At 32.9% G+C, this 15,973-nt stretch overlaps 1 protein-coding gene across 2 annotated transcripts; it reads right to left on the reverse strand.

Annotated features, from left to right (window-relative positions):
• Positions 1 to 11,008: 11,008 nt before the first annotated feature.
• Positions 11,009 to 15,147, reverse strand: LOC108824911 (lysM domain receptor-like kinase 3). Of its 2 annotated transcripts, none has more exons than XM_018598297.2 (9): positions 14,383 to 15,147; positions 13,169 to 13,246; positions 12,784 to 13,071; positions 12,473 to 12,708; positions 12,285 to 12,390; positions 12,061 to 12,212; positions 11,744 to 11,989; positions 11,558 to 11,665; positions 11,009 to 11,459 (listed from the first exon to the last, which is right to left on the reverse strand). In XM_018598297.2, the coding sequence occupies exons 1-9, from the start codon at positions 14,966 to 14,968 to the stop codon at positions 11,295 to 11,297; spliced, it is 1,965 nt and encodes a 654-aa protein (XP_018453799.2). In that variant the 5' UTR covers positions 14,969 to 15,147; the 3' UTR covers positions 11,009 to 11,294. The 2 variants fall into 2 exon arrangements, with proteins under 2 accessions (XP_018453799.2, XP_056844569.1); XM_056988589.1 differs by having other exon boundaries at positions 12,473 to 12,711.
• Positions 15,148 to 15,973: the final 826 nt, after the last annotated feature.

Here is a 15,973-nt window from a genome sequence, read left to right on the forward strand (position 1 = left end):
TTTTCGTTAATTTGTTTGCAAATCTTTACATGTAGATCAAAATAATCCAAGCTGTCTTTAAAAAAAGTCAGAAACTAGTTATTTAGAAAATAGTTAATAGTATAATATATTAAAAGTCCTCATTTCCACAATTTGATGTTTCTTACTTTTATAGTACATGGTCATACATATCTTGACTTCTTTTTACATATCATATTGTTGACTTTTGTTTTGAATGATTAAAAGTCAATGAAACATTTAGAATGAATTCAGTCAATTTTGGAAACATTGAGGCCCTGCATAGTTAGAAATCTCCTATATATATATATATATATATATATATATATATATATATATATATATATATATATATTGATGTATAGTAATATACTTATATTGATATCTATAACATAAATGGTTGGTCTATTTTGGAATTTTTTTTTCTTTTTCTTTGTTTCATTTTGATTCAATAATAATATTTTTTTAATTATACAAGAATATCATAATTCCACAGAAGTGATCCCGACTAACATATTGCCACATGTTGATCTTATATTTTTGATAATACCGAAATATTAATTTTTCATTGGCCGGGAGTTGAACCCTAATTGCTTCATCATATTAGATTTTGTGCCACAAGTTAATCACCACTTATGTCCTGGTTGATCCAATATAAAAGATGAGTGACCAATATAATAGACTCATCTTTTATTGAGTAATTGAAACTTTGTTTTTTCATAGGATTTTCTTCTTGATCTAGAATCAAAAGGCATGGGGGTGGTGCATACGATATACGAGGATTGAATTTGATTTCATAGTCGGTCATATACTAAAGAATTTTAATAAATTGGTAGTAAAAATTTAGGTTCGGATATTCGGATTCGGATTCGGATCCGGACCTATTATATATTTAAAATATTTAAAATATAATTATATTTATATATGTATACCATATATAGTTTATATATAAAATAACTAAATTTTAATTTTATTAAATTTCAATAATTTTTCTTTTTTATTTTTAAATTAATTATAAATAGGCTAAATAAATTGTTAATTAGCTAATTTTTAATTTAGTTTTTTTTATAAAAAAGGTCGGATCCGGGTATCCATTGATATTCAGATTTTAGTTCAGATATCCGAACCTCGAATACCCGTAAGGCTCGGATCCAGATCCGGATATCCTAATATACCATGGATATCCGGTCCGTCCACCCCTACGTATACATGACAGCTTAACAGTCTAAAATAATACAAATTATTAAATCAAAAGCAACACAATTCAACATCATAAGAATTCAATTTCATGCTAGACTATAAATAAAATATTCACTACTCAATTCTAAAAAAAAAATTAAGTAAGCTTACTTTTTGAAATATCTTGTTAGTAAAGTTAATTTTAGAATAATAAACACATGAGAATTATAGGTAATAAACTACACCATAATTTTAGTGACATATCTCATTATAAATATTTAAATATTATATGCATGATATTAGAAAAGAATGTTATCACGTGAATTGATAATAAAAACAATATCTAGAGAGTAGATTGTAATAATTTTTTTAAATTGGCAACTCCAACTATAAACATTTAAATGTCAAATATAAATAACTAAAAAAAAAACCTATGGAGTGGACTACTAACAACTTTTGAATGTTCTATTTTTTTCATATATACTAGGTGTTTAGTCCGCATATGCGGACACAAACATTTTATATTTACTTATTAATATATATATATATATATATATATATATTACTAAGAAAAAATTATAGTTCTTATTAATGTTTTCATTATAAAAATTTAAGTATTATATCTTTCTGAAATTTATTTGTACATTATATTCATCTTTAAGGAATAAATCTTCAAAATCATTCAGTATTCTCTTTTTAATTATACAAAATAATTGTTTTTACTTGATTAATATTTAGTTATGTGTTTTCTGTTTTTGAATTTTTAACTTTCTTATTAATATATAATTTTCGAATAACAACACAATATATATAAGAATTTTTTTTTTAAAAGTATATATTTTAGATTTTGGATAATTCTTATTATTATTAATTTTAATCACTTATATAATCAAATAGATTATAAATTAGTTTTTATTTTTGACTAAATTATATAATTTATTCATTAAGGGAATAAACCATATTAAACCACTCTAACTTTTAACGTGAGGGTTTCGTTGCGAAAAATCGCTTCGAAAATAATAGTATAGACTAAGTGTTTGGCCCGCATATGCGGGTATAAGAATTATTTTTTTTATTTTAAAGTATATATTTTAGATTTTGGATAATTCTTATTATTATTAATTTTAATCACTTATATAATCAAATAGATTATAAATTAGTTTTTATTTTTGACTAAATTATATAATTTATTCATTAAGGGAATAAACCATATTAACCACTCTAACTTTTAACGTGAGGGTTTCGTTGCGAAAAATCGCTTCGGAAATAATAGTATAGACTAAGTGTTTGGCCCGCATATGCGGGTATAAGAATTATTTTTTTTTATTTTAAAATATATATTTTAGATTTTGGATAATTCTTATTATTATTAATTTTAATCACTTATATAATCAATAGATTATAAATTAGTTTTTATTTTTGACTAAATTATATAATTTATTCATTAAGGGTATAAACCATATTAACCACTCTAACTTTTAACGTGAGAGTTTCTTTGCGAAAAATCGCTTCGCAAATAATAGTATAGACTAAGTGTTTGGCCCGCATATGTGAGCATATACATTTTATAGTTACTTATTAATACATCAATTTAAAAGATTATAATGGTAAAAATCCGTATTTTTTTCATTTGAATATTCTTATGAATTATGTTTTTTTCTTGGAAATTCTTATGTATATTATATTCATTATTAATAAATAAATTTTATAAATCACTCAATATTATTTTTTTTAATAATAGAGAAGTAATAAATTTACTTTTTTCTTGAAAACTGTTATGTATACTATATTCATAATTAATAAAAAAATCACTCAATATTATCTTTTAATTATATAAAGGTAATAATATTAATTGATTATTATTTAGTTATGTATTCTGTTTTTTAATTTTTAATTTTTTATTAAAAAGATATCTTTCGGATAATCACATATATATATGATCATTATCTTTTTATTTTAAAATATATATTTTTATGTTTTGGATGATTATTGTTATTATTATTAATAATTAAATTTGATCATTTATCTAATAAAATCATTAAAATTCTTGTTTTTTTAAATAATTTATATATTTTATTCATTAAAGGTATAAACGATATTAACCGCTCCAAAGTTTAACGTGAGAGCTCCGTTGCGAAAAATCACTTCGCAAATTAATTATAGAAAAGTAATAATTTTACTTTTTTCTTGAAATTTGTTATGTATACTATATTCATCATTAATAAAAAATAAATCACTCAATATTATCTTTTCAATTATATAAAAGTAATAATATTAATTGATTATTGTTTAGTTATGTATACTGTTTCGTAATTTTTAAGTTTTTATTAAAAGATATCTTTCGGATAATCACATATATATATGATCATTATCTTTTTATTTTAAAATATATATTTTTAGATTTTGGATAATTGTTATTGTTGTTAATAATTAATTTTGATCATTTATCTAATAAAATCATTTAAATTCTTTTTTTATTTTTTTAATTAATTTATAGATTTTATTAGTTAAGGATATAAACATATTAACCGCTCTAATTTTTAACGTGAGAGCTCCGTTGCGAAAAATCACTTCATAAATTAATTATAGAAAAGTAATAATTTATGTTTTTCTTGAAAATTCTTATGTATAATATATTCATTATTAATAAAAAATAAATCACTCAATATTATCTTTTCAATTATATAAAAGTAATAATATTAATTGATTATTATTTAGTTGTGTATTCTTTTTTTTAAATTTTTAACTTTTTATTAAAAGATATCTTTTGGATAATCACATATATATATGATCATTATCTTTTTATTTTAAATATATATTTTAGATTTTGGATAATAATTATTATTATTATTATTATTATTATTAATTAATTTTGATCATTTATCTAAAGAAATCATTTAAATTTGTTTTTCATTTTCTAAATTTTTTTTTTTTTTTTGTCATCAAACATACAGACTCATATTGACTCTGTACACCAAACTGGTAGCTCGGCATCCATGTGAATGACAAAAGACGATTGTTGTCTGGCACTACGTGCTAAACGATCCGCCTTTGTATTTGCCGTCCTTGGTACATGAATGAGCTGTGAACTATGGAAACTACTTTGTAGACTCTTAATATCCTCCAGATAACTTGCAAACGCCGGCCACTCTTCTGGTTCTGAAACCATCTTCACCAACTGAGAACAATCCGTTGCAAACGTAACCTGAAACTGACGTAAATTCCTCATACATTCCATTGCCCAAATCAATGCTTCCACCTCCGCGTGCAGGGGAGACATACTTGCCCGAACATTTCGTGCCCCCATTAAGCCCTCATAACCCTCCAGAGTACTGAACCAACCTTGTCCCGAGAAAGAGTCCTTATCCTTCCACGAACCATCTACGAAGCACCATCTCCCTGGAATTGAGGGAGGCGGATGTACTTGCGGTGGTATGGATTGTCGGGTAGTCAAATCTTGGGCCGCAGCCCACATAGTAGATTCCGTTTCAGCCAACGTCAGTGTATCCCTGGCATCCATATCCAGGTTACTAAAAACCTTGTTGTTCCTTGCTTTCCAGATATACCATAGTATCCATGCAAACTGATGATCATTCATCTTGGGTAGAACTCTCCAGAATAAATGATCCATATTAGTAAACAATGATTCCGAGGGGAAAACGTTTGGATTTGTTGGTATAGTCGATAATGCCCATATTTGCCGCGCTGGAGGGCATTCAAAAAATACATGATTCAAAGATTCCTCAGCACACCCACATCTATCACAATTAATTTCTCCTTGCATTCCCCGGGATTTTAAATTCTTTTTGACCGCGACACACCCTGATACAATCTGCCAAAGAAAGTGCTTTATCTTTGGTGGGCACTTAACCTGCCAACAAAAAGCTTTCAAAGCATCTACCGTCGGACCATAAAAAGCTGGTTGTTTTTCTTTGTCAGGGTAAACCCTTTCCACCTCATATCCTGATTTAACCGTATATTTTCCATTGTTGGTAAAATGCCAGCCATCCTTATCTTCTATACAAAACCTACTAAGAGGTATACTTTCAATAATATTCGCATCCAATGGATCCACCAAGGCCCTAATGGCTTGTGAGTTCCAAGTCCTAGAACCTGGAGTAATAAGAGAGTCAACCGTAAGTTCCGGAAATAAATTGTGATGATTTTTGTTTGCAGGTCTCGGGCGAGTGGTTGGGAGCCAAGGATCATTCCATACTGAAATAGATGAACCTGTTCCCACCCTTTTAATTAGTCCTTTGCTAACCAGAGATCGAGCAGATACTATACTCCTCCAGCCATATGATGGAGAGTAAGAACGGATTGGTTCCAGGGGCGAAGCGTTCCTGAAATACCGACCCTTGAATACTCGGGCGAATAGAGTATCCGGTTTATTTATAAGACGCCAAAGTTGTTTGCCAAGCATTGCCGTATTAAAATTCAAAATATCCTTAAAACCCAAACCTCCCTCCTCCTTAGGAAGGCATACCTTATCCCATGATTTCCAGTGCATTCCTTTCGTACTACCCCCAGGACTCCACCAAAATTTCGCAACCGTGCTCGTAAGCTTCTTTATAGTAGTTTGTGGTAGTCTATAACAGGACATTACATGGTTTGGTAAAGCCGTAACCACCGACTTAATGACCACCTCCTTTCCTCCTTTAGTAAAAAACCTAAAAGTCCACCCATTTATTCTTGTATCTACACGATCTTGTACGAATCCAAATACTTGTACCTTAGATCCACTTATATTTTCTGGTAAACCCAGATATGACCCCATACCTCCTATATTCTGAATCTCCAATATGTCCCTCATCTCTTGCCTCCTAGATTCCTCAATCTTATGCCCAAATTGAATAGACGATTTTTGGAAATTTATCAGTTGACCCGAGACTGCCTCATACTCCTTTAGAATCCTGAGAATAGTCTCACATTCATCTCTTTGTGCCTTACAAAAGAAAAGACTATCATCTGCAAACAGCAGGTGAGATATTGATGGGCAAGCTCTCGCTACTTTCATTCCCGTCAATTGTTTTCCTTGTTCCGCTTTCTTAATGTTCGCTATCAGAGCCTCTGTACACAAAATAAAAAGATATGGAGATAGCGGGTCCCCCTGCCTAAGACCCCTTTGTGGGGTTATAAGACCCTTTGGTTGACCATTAAGTAATACCTGATACTGAACCGAAGAAATACATTCCATTATTAGTTTTGTCCAATGTGTGTCGAAACCTAGCTTATTGAGTAGTGCTTGGATAAAATCCCATTCCGCCCTGTCATATGCTTTACTCATATCCGTTTTTATCGCCATATACTTATTTTGACAAGATTTATTTGTCCTCAAGCCATGAAACATCTCTTGAGCAATCAGAATATTATCTGAAATCAACCTCCCTGGTACAAAAGCCGATTGTGTTTCCGATATAAGTCTTGGAAGACATATTTTCAGCCTCTCACAAAGCACTTTTGATATAATCTTGTATCCCACATTACATAGACTAATGGGTCTCACCTCTGTCATCCTTGTAGGTCTTTCTGTTTTTGGGATCATACAAATATTGGTAAGGTTTAACCTTGGATCCATCTCTCCTGTAGTTAAAAAACTATTAACCAATTCCACCAGATCATCCTTTATAATATGCCAAGAAATCTGAAAAAAGAGAGCAGTCATTCCATCCGGTCCCGGTGCCTTTTCTGGGTGCATCATAAACAAAGCTTGTTTCACCTCCTCCTCCGTTGCTACCCGGAGAAGACGTTGGTTCATCTGAGATGAGATAGCTGGTGTTACCTCGTCCAGGAAATTATCAAAATTGGAAGGATCAGTAGTCGTGAACAGATTCCCAAAGTAATCCACGGCTACCTTTTCCACTCCATCCGCATCCGTTATCCAAGTACCGGTCTCATCATAGAGCCCCACAATCCTATTGCGAATCCGTCTTTGCCTTGTAAGTGCGTGATAGAAATTAGTATTTAGATCCCCCGATGAATACCACATATTCCTGCTTTTCTGATGCCAATACTCTTCTTCATCCTTATATGCATCCTGCAATTTCTTAGAAACCTCAAAAATCTCCTCTTGTGATCTTGAATCATCACTTTGTACCTCTTCCAATGCTTTTTGAAGCTCCGCAATTTTTTCCTTTCCATAGAGTGGGTTATTTTTCCTCCAAGCCGCAATCTCATGCCTGCAGTTACTAATTTTTGAGACTATATCCTCTGGTATACCTGGACCCGATTCCTTCCATCCAGAAGCTATTGATTCCAAGAGACCCTCTTGCCCAATCCATCGTTTATCAAAACGAAATTGCCCTTTTCTTCTACGAACTTTATCTTCAATAAAAGCAACCACCGGTCGATGGTCCGACCCTACCATTCCTAAATATTCTGTATACGAAACCGGGAAAAGAGTATGCCATTCCTCGTTGGCTAGTGCGCGATCCAAACGACATCTGACTGTAAAAGCTCCCTTACCCTTTCCTCGCCTACCTTGCCACGACATTTTGTTTCCCCGTGCCGGAAACTCGAGTAACCCACTGTTCCTTATCATGTCATTAAAGGGAATAAAAGAATTGGCACTCCGTAACGCTCCTCCCTCTTTCTCGTGGTTGCCCCTGATTTCATTTAGATCTCCAATTATAAACCATGGGTCCGATCTCGCCAACCCATACCGTGTCAATCTCTCCCATACCTGTTCCTTTAGTTTTTGTACCGGATCACCATATACAAAAGTTAAAAAAAACTTTTTTACCAAGAGTAACCGCTTCAACATCTATTATTCTATTGCTCGTATATAAAACCTGAACCTGAAATTCATTATTATAGAAAAGTGCTAAACCTCCACTTCTTCCATTCGGATCCACCGTAACCAAATTGTCATAACCAAAGTGTGTCTGAAGACCTTGTACAAACTCTGCATCTTGTTTTGTTTCTGACAAAAAAAGAAACTCTGGTTTATATTTGTGCCAAATATCTCGAAGATAACTCATAGTCCATTTACTTCCCACACCCCTACAATTCCAACTTAGAATTTTCATATTAAAAATTCTTTATATAGCTCGATTGAGCTAGGAGATACAGATTTAATGATATCTTGATCTCTCGTAAAACCAATAAAAAAGCCATCCACCACTTCGTAGTCCATATTATTTTATCCACCTTACACCGGCCATGTATTCGAACTAACCCATGCGTCATACTCTCTTGATCATTGTTCATCTGCTCAAAACAAAAGCGCCAATTATAAAACCTCCACCTATCAGATAACCATAAACTAACGTATTTTAAATTCTCAATTTTAAATGTCCAAATAATGCCAGTCATTGTCCTAGTATGTCCCAAACGACAGTAACCAATACCAAACCAGTAAAATCCAATTTCCAGTAAAATCCAAGTTTGCAGCAACCATAATCTATCCCAATCAAGAACCAATACCAAACCAGTAGCACCAAGTCTCCATAATATCATCATATGCTGTATTATTTTCCTACTTCGTGGCTCATGGTGCCATGTAGTAACCAAAACCCCTTGGTTCCATAGATATCCTTGCATACCAAACAGGCCTACATAGCCCTTAATGATTTCCCCTCTAGTAATAAAATACCCTGTACAAATTTTAACAGTACCAGAAAATCTTACAAATCTTAAATCAAATATGTTCCAGTCCACTCCTAAAGTTCCCAAAATAATCTGACAATCTTTCATTAAAATCTCCACTGCTAGTACAAAACCACCAGCCACTCTCGTCTTATCATCATAAAAAAATCCTCCGCAAATATGCCAATTACTTTGTATACTACTATCAGAGCAAATTCCTATGTCATAATCCTGCTCCTTAGGTTCGCTGACCAATATTATATGATAGCCATAATTGGCTAGCCAGACACGTCGCCATCGTAACTGATACCCATTCAAATCACCAAGAACACCATTTTTTATTCCATTTCAAACTCAATACAGAGTAAACCTCTGAACTCCAACACCACAAACCAATACAAATTGATAACCGAAACACAATAAAAGAAGTAATGCTCATAGAGCTTATTTCAACTAAAACAAACACAAAATAAAAACGATCCACTACCGCCATTACCAACCAGCTAGCACATCTCAAATAAGACCACTTATCCATATAATTAAGGCTTTGCGTGACCACTCTTCGGGTTTGAAGTACCCTTCCCCTCCCCGTTCTTGGGATTCTCTCCATTGCGATCCTAGAATATCCAATTTTGATCTCCCAATTTCCTTTTACAGCCAATAACCAAATTGATACAGAGGAGATGAAGATTGTACCTCCACTATTCCTCGATTTCTTCCTAATGGTGATCGAGATCGAGTTAAAAATGGCTATCCCCCCAGGAAACTTCTGCGATCTCCCCGAATCGCCAGATATCTCTTTTCCTTTCCCTTCCTCTGAGCTTTGATACCACAAGATATGGATTTGAAGAGATCCATTTCTTGTTTCCTCTTTTGTATCCAATGAATAAACCTCCGATTTTCGAATCTCCCTTGATCGATTCCATATCAGAACTCCCAGATCCACCGCAACCCTAATTGATCGTAACCTTGATATCCTCCGCCGTTCGTCATAGCTCCACCATAGTGTATCTATAATCTCGCCCTGATGAGCATAATATCCTTGCGATTCCGATTTGTTTCCCGGATCCCAGTCGTAATCGAACATCGAACCCTAGAAGTCCATCGCCATCGCTATCGCCGTCGTAGAGAGCGTTTTTAGCTTTCATTTTCTAAATAATTTATAGATTTTATTCATTAAGGTTATAAACGATATTAACCGCTCTAACTTTCAACGTGAGAGCTCCGTTGCGAAAAATCACTTCGTAAATAATAGTATATATAGATATTAATTTTGATCACTTATATAATCAAATAGATTATAAATTCGTTTTTATTTTTGACTAAATTATATAATTTATTCCTTAAGGGTGTAAACGATATTAACCAATTTAACTTTTAACGTGAGAGATTCGTTGCGAAAAATTACTTCACAAATAATAGTATAAAAGAAGATAGATTGCACCTATGTATGAAAAATAATCATATAAATATACTTCAAATATCATATTTTAAATTTATAATAGATTGATTAAAATAGTTAAAACAGTTTATGAATACAATCTATATTGTATATATAATTTAGAATATAATTAATTATACTATAATTTTTATAATATATTAATACTAAAATTTACAGTGTAAATTTTAAATTAAACAATTTGCCATAAAACTATACGTTCAAATAAATTTTATATATTTGTTATATATATATATATATATTACAATATAATAAAGTTGTAAATAGTTATGTTCTATATTTGACGTAAAACTATATAATTTACATAAATTTGATATATTTATCGTATATAATAATAGTCTAGTGATTCGATTTTTTTATAGTATTCGACTAATATATTTGTTTGTTCACGAAATAGATTAAATTAAGTAATATTTTTATTAATTTATCTAAATTGAAGCTTCCTTGTCTACTCACAAGTCTAATCAGCACGTTTTGAATCACATTTGAATTAAATAAATGTCATCTTTGTTATGTCATATTTTAGAATCGATGAAACTATAACGTTTCCTGCCAAAAAAAAAAAATGAAACTATAACGTTTTCATCATGATAATAACACATGGGCCAACATCAAGCAAATCCTTTCACCTAGTTACAGCCATGGTTTTTAGCTTCGTATTTACAGTTTCGGGACCAGATCAATACTTTGAAACACTTGAATCATCCATCAATCTACTTGAAAAATCTTCCTAAACTAAGTGACGTTTTGTTTGGAACTCGGAGATGCATCCGTGCTTCCTTCTAAATGCACCATCACCAATCTATTTCAAGTAAATAAAAGTGATGTATTGTTACTACAACTGCAACACATCAAGCATATAAACTAGTACACGTCTTCACTGATTCTCCAAAAGAATAATCATTACGAGACAGGAAAAGAGAAGGATATAAGAGATTTGTCTCTCTATAACTAACTGCTTACCTAAACTCTTATTGATCATTCCTCTAGACAAACTAAGCTTCTAGGCCATGGTGAATACTCAGGAAAAAAAGGTCTTTTAACTCCTAAGGTTTTATTGTTTCTTTTTTTTTTATCTTCCTTGGACAAGACCACTAAAGACTTGGCTGTTTCCAGCAAGAGTTGCTTCCCATTCAATGGAAGACAAGAGTATCTGCGAAAGCGATATAACCACTTGCTTCATGTTCGGTCTTAGAATCGGATCATCATCTACGCATTGCTTCGCCAACATAGCAATCTGTCCACACAAAAAAAAACAACCACTCTTCACAATGAATATATCATATGGTTTTACTATATATGTACCTACTACTAAGCCTATACTTCTTAGTTTACCTTGAATAAACAGTCATGCGGGTACAAATCCATCATGTTGGGATCGATAAACTCCTTCAAACTGGACATGTTCATAGAGTCTGGTGAGTTCTTAAGAGCCGCTAACATCTGCAACCAGAGAAAGAACGGTTTTGAGAATGAACGTTGCAATGGTTAAGTGGTGTGTATTAAACTCCAAGAACTTACAGTAGATGCCAATGGACGTCTTTCTGGATTCTTAGTTCCCATAGCCTCTGTTCTTATAACAGCTTCTCTTCCAGAAATAATCTCAAAAAGAACAACACCAAAGGCGTAAACATCGCTTTTAGAGGTGGCAAGACCGTCACTTAGATACTCTGGCGCAAGATAACCATATGTACCAACAACTTTGGTCACAGAAACTTCACCCTCTCCAGTTTTCTCAACGAGTTTCGCTAGTCCAAAATCTGATATCTAAGAGACGTGTGCAAAAGATAAAATCAACTCAATTGTACTGTATAAGAATCATAAGTTCAGACTCATACCTTGGCCCGGAATGCCTCATCCAGCAAGATATTGCTTGTCTTGATATCTCTGTGAACATAATGAGTTTTAGTATGTTCATGGATATATTCTAAGCCTCTTGCTGCGTCAAGTGCAATCTGATTCCTCATTATCCAAGACAGTGGTGTATTGCCTTCAATAACATTAATAAATATAATATCAATATCATCATCATCATCATCATGTTATAGTTATGCCTCTTTACCTTTGCTCTGAGGATCATGCAAATGGTTTTTGAGCATTCCCTTTTGCACATATTCATACACTACGAAAAGCTCATCACTGGTTGCAGCATAACCAATCAACTCTACCTTTTTACAAGAATAAAACCAAACCCAAGAGTCACAATCTCATAAAGAAGATTTTACACAGAAAACACAAAGGAGGATTTACCAGATTTGAATGATGAACTTTGCAAAGAACTTTCATCTCTGCTGCAAACTCTTTAGTCTTTGTAGCTGTCATCCTTTTCACAACAACTTCTTGTTCTCTAAGTAGACCAAAGTATACCGAACCATAGTTCCCATGACCAAGAAGATTAGAATCAGCAAACCCATCAGTAGCAGCACGGATCTCTTCATAAGTGAACACAGTAGGCTTCTCTATCTCAAACATTCCATCACCAAGAGCTGCTACACACATGTAAGAAAAAGACCGTTAGGAAAAGGAGAAACCACCATAGATGATGAGACCAAAAGCCAAACCTTTGGGAATAGCAACAACTTGATGATGATTGCTCTGAGTTTCACAGTTGGTTTGTCTGCAGCAGTTATACCGACCAGAACCGCAAAAGAAACCGGAGTTCCTAAGGATTTGGAAGCTGTGTCCACCACTATCTTCATCACTCGAAGAATTGCAACTAGATGATCTCAAACAGATGCATACAAGTATACATATGACGAGAAGCGCAAGCACAATTGTAAGACCACCAATAATCCATATATAAGGCACATGACCACTACCCTTTGATGTGTGATTCACCTGGTCAGCAGCTTTTTCAAAAATTTGGAGAAAACATAATACGAAGGTGAGTCTCATGATACTAAAAATAGTAACTTTAGATTCAGATAAAAAACATTAAATCAAAACCTGAGTTGTTTCTGTTGGTTAACGCAGGAGAAGGAGCAGGAGGGGTTGTCTTCTTTGCTTCATAAGGCACTCCAGGTACTTAAACAACACGACAACAACAAGATCATCAAAATGTTTTGTCTTAAAACCCTAATGCCCTAAAAAATTGAAGATCCTTTACAACAACACAAGATCAAGATCATCAAATCGTAGTGTCTTAAAAGCCTAATGTCCAAATTTGAAGGTTCTTTACAACACAACAAGATCAAGATCATCAAATTCTTGTCTTAACCCCCTAATAACGTCCTAAAAACTAAAGATTATTTATCACACAACGAGATCAAGATCATTATACGGTTTTGTCTTAAACCCCCAATAACGTCCTAAAAATTGAAGATTCTTTACAACACAGCTAGACCAAGATCATCAAAACGTTTTGTCTTATTCCCCTAATTTCCTAAAAAAAATTGAAGATTATTTACAACACAAGAAGATCAAGATCAAGATCATCAGATTGTTTTGTCTTAAAACACTAATGTCTTAAAAACTGATGATTCTGTTAACACAACAAGATCCAGATCATCTAATTATTTTGTCTTAAAACCCTAATGTCCTAAAAAATAAGATTCTCTGAAACAGGACGATGTCGTAAAAATTGAAAATTCTTTACAACACAACAAGATCAAGATCATCGAACTGTTCTGTCTTAAAAGACTAATGTCCGAAAAACTGAAGATTCTTTACAACACAACAAGATCAAGATCATCAAATCCTTTTGTCTTAACCCCCTTATAACGTCCTAAAAACTAAAGATTCTTTATCAGACAACAAGAACAAGATCATCATACTGTTTTGTCTTAAACCCCTAATAACGTCTTAAAAATTGAAGATTCTTTACAACACAGCAAGACCAAGATCATCAAAACGTTTTGTCTTATTCCCCTAATTTCCTAAAAAAAATGAAGATTATTTACAACACAAGAAGATCAAGATCATCAAATTGTTTTGTCTTAAAACACTAATGTCTTAAAAACTGATGATTCTTTACAACACAACAAGATCCAGATCATCTATTAATTCTTTTGTCTTAAAACCCTAACGTCCTAAAAAATAAGATTCTCTAAAACACGACGACGTTCGTAAAAATTGAAAATTCTTTACAACACAACAAGATCAAGATCATCAGACTGTTTTGTCTTAAAACCCTAATTTCTTTAAAATTGAAGATTCTTTACCGGAATCAAGCGGGATGTAGATGAGATCTCCGGTTGTGATATTATCAGGATTCAAGATTCCATTAACTTCCTCGATTCGATCCATACTAACACCAAACCGGCTCGAGAGAGACTGAACACTGTCTCCATTCACCGTCACATAACTCATAAGGTAGTTCCAGAGACCACTCGAGCAGCCACAGAGAAGCTGCACAGACACAACGACCCCGGCACGAGCCTCTCTACTGCTGTTGAGCGGAAACGAGAGACCAGAGTAAGCAGAGACGACAGCATCGGAGACGGAGCCACCGTTTTGTCTGATTGTGAATGTCGTGTTCGTCGCGTAGTGGTGAGGAGTCGTGGCGAGACAAGAACAGTTCTTACGAAGGTAGATGTCGCCGGAGGAGGTTGCATCGGCGGTTACGTCGGAGGGTAATGCGTCGAACATGCTTTGGATTATGGAGAAGGTTTGGTTTCGGTTAGGTTTGAAAGCGAGGAAGGAAGTGCAGAGACGGGAAGTGTCGGAGCAGTTCATTGGGTTCGAGGAGGAGAGGAGAGGTGAGATGAAGAAGGAAAGAAGCCAGAGAGTGGAAGTTGCGAGATTCATCGAAAGGTGTGGTTTTTCTTGGGGATTGAGAAGAAAGATTGTTGATTTGGTGAAATTGAAGGGTGGAATCGAGATGGGTTTTGTTTGGTTTTTGTTAACGGAGATGTGAGAAAGAAGTTTGAAATCTCAGTCATGGGAGAAGAGTGAAGCTCACAGTCTCTGTAGGAACTTTTGTAAAGTGTTTAGATATTTTAGTGTATTTAATTAGGTTCGGTGTTTGTTTAGTACCTAATTACTAGTATGTTGTTTTTGTCTGGGGCCTGAGGATAATTTAGCTACAGATTAATTCCAGTTGTTAGTATAAGTTATACTTCCTCTGTTTTTGTTTACGTAAACTAATAAATTTTTCTTAAACTATTCATGTAAACAAATAAATTTTCTTTAAACTATTTATAATATGAAACGGAAAGAGTAATTTATTTTTTTAACAAAAAGTCAAAAACTCTAGGTACTTTATAGATTTTTCAATTTCTTGACCGAAAAAGAGATGTTTTCAATTTTAAAACTAGAGATGGCAATATCTGATACATAGAATAATAACTGGTTTATTTATTTTACCACAATAATTAAAAAATATAAAATATTGTATATTAGATAGTAAATCATCTCATGGAACAATTTTGGTGTAGTTATTGTTTTCTCAAAGAAAATACAACATATTATGTAAGTAAGTTTTAAATTTTTATATATTATGGTATACAGAATACTTTTTATTTGTCTAAAAAGACAATATGTTATTTTGTAAATAAATTTTAATTTTAGTATACTGATCATACTATTAGACACCGCATTGAATAGCATTGACTGCAAACAATAAAATTTAGATCTAAGACTCAAATATTATTATGTTGAAGAAGCTATAACATAAGAGAAAGTTATGAGTGAATTACTCATTTTAGCGTAACTTATTACTTCCTCTGAGAAGAAAGATTGTTGACTTGGTGAAATTGAATGGTGGAATCAAGATGGGTTTTGATTGGTTTTGTTAACGGAGCTGAGAGAAAG

The sequence above is a fragment of the Raphanus sativus genome, chromosome 1 (assembly GCF_000801105.2).
Source record: "Raphanus sativus cultivar WK10039 chromosome 1, ASM80110v3, whole genome shotgun sequence".
NCBI lineage: Eukaryota > Viridiplantae > Streptophyta > Magnoliopsida > Brassicales > Brassicaceae > Raphanus > Raphanus sativus.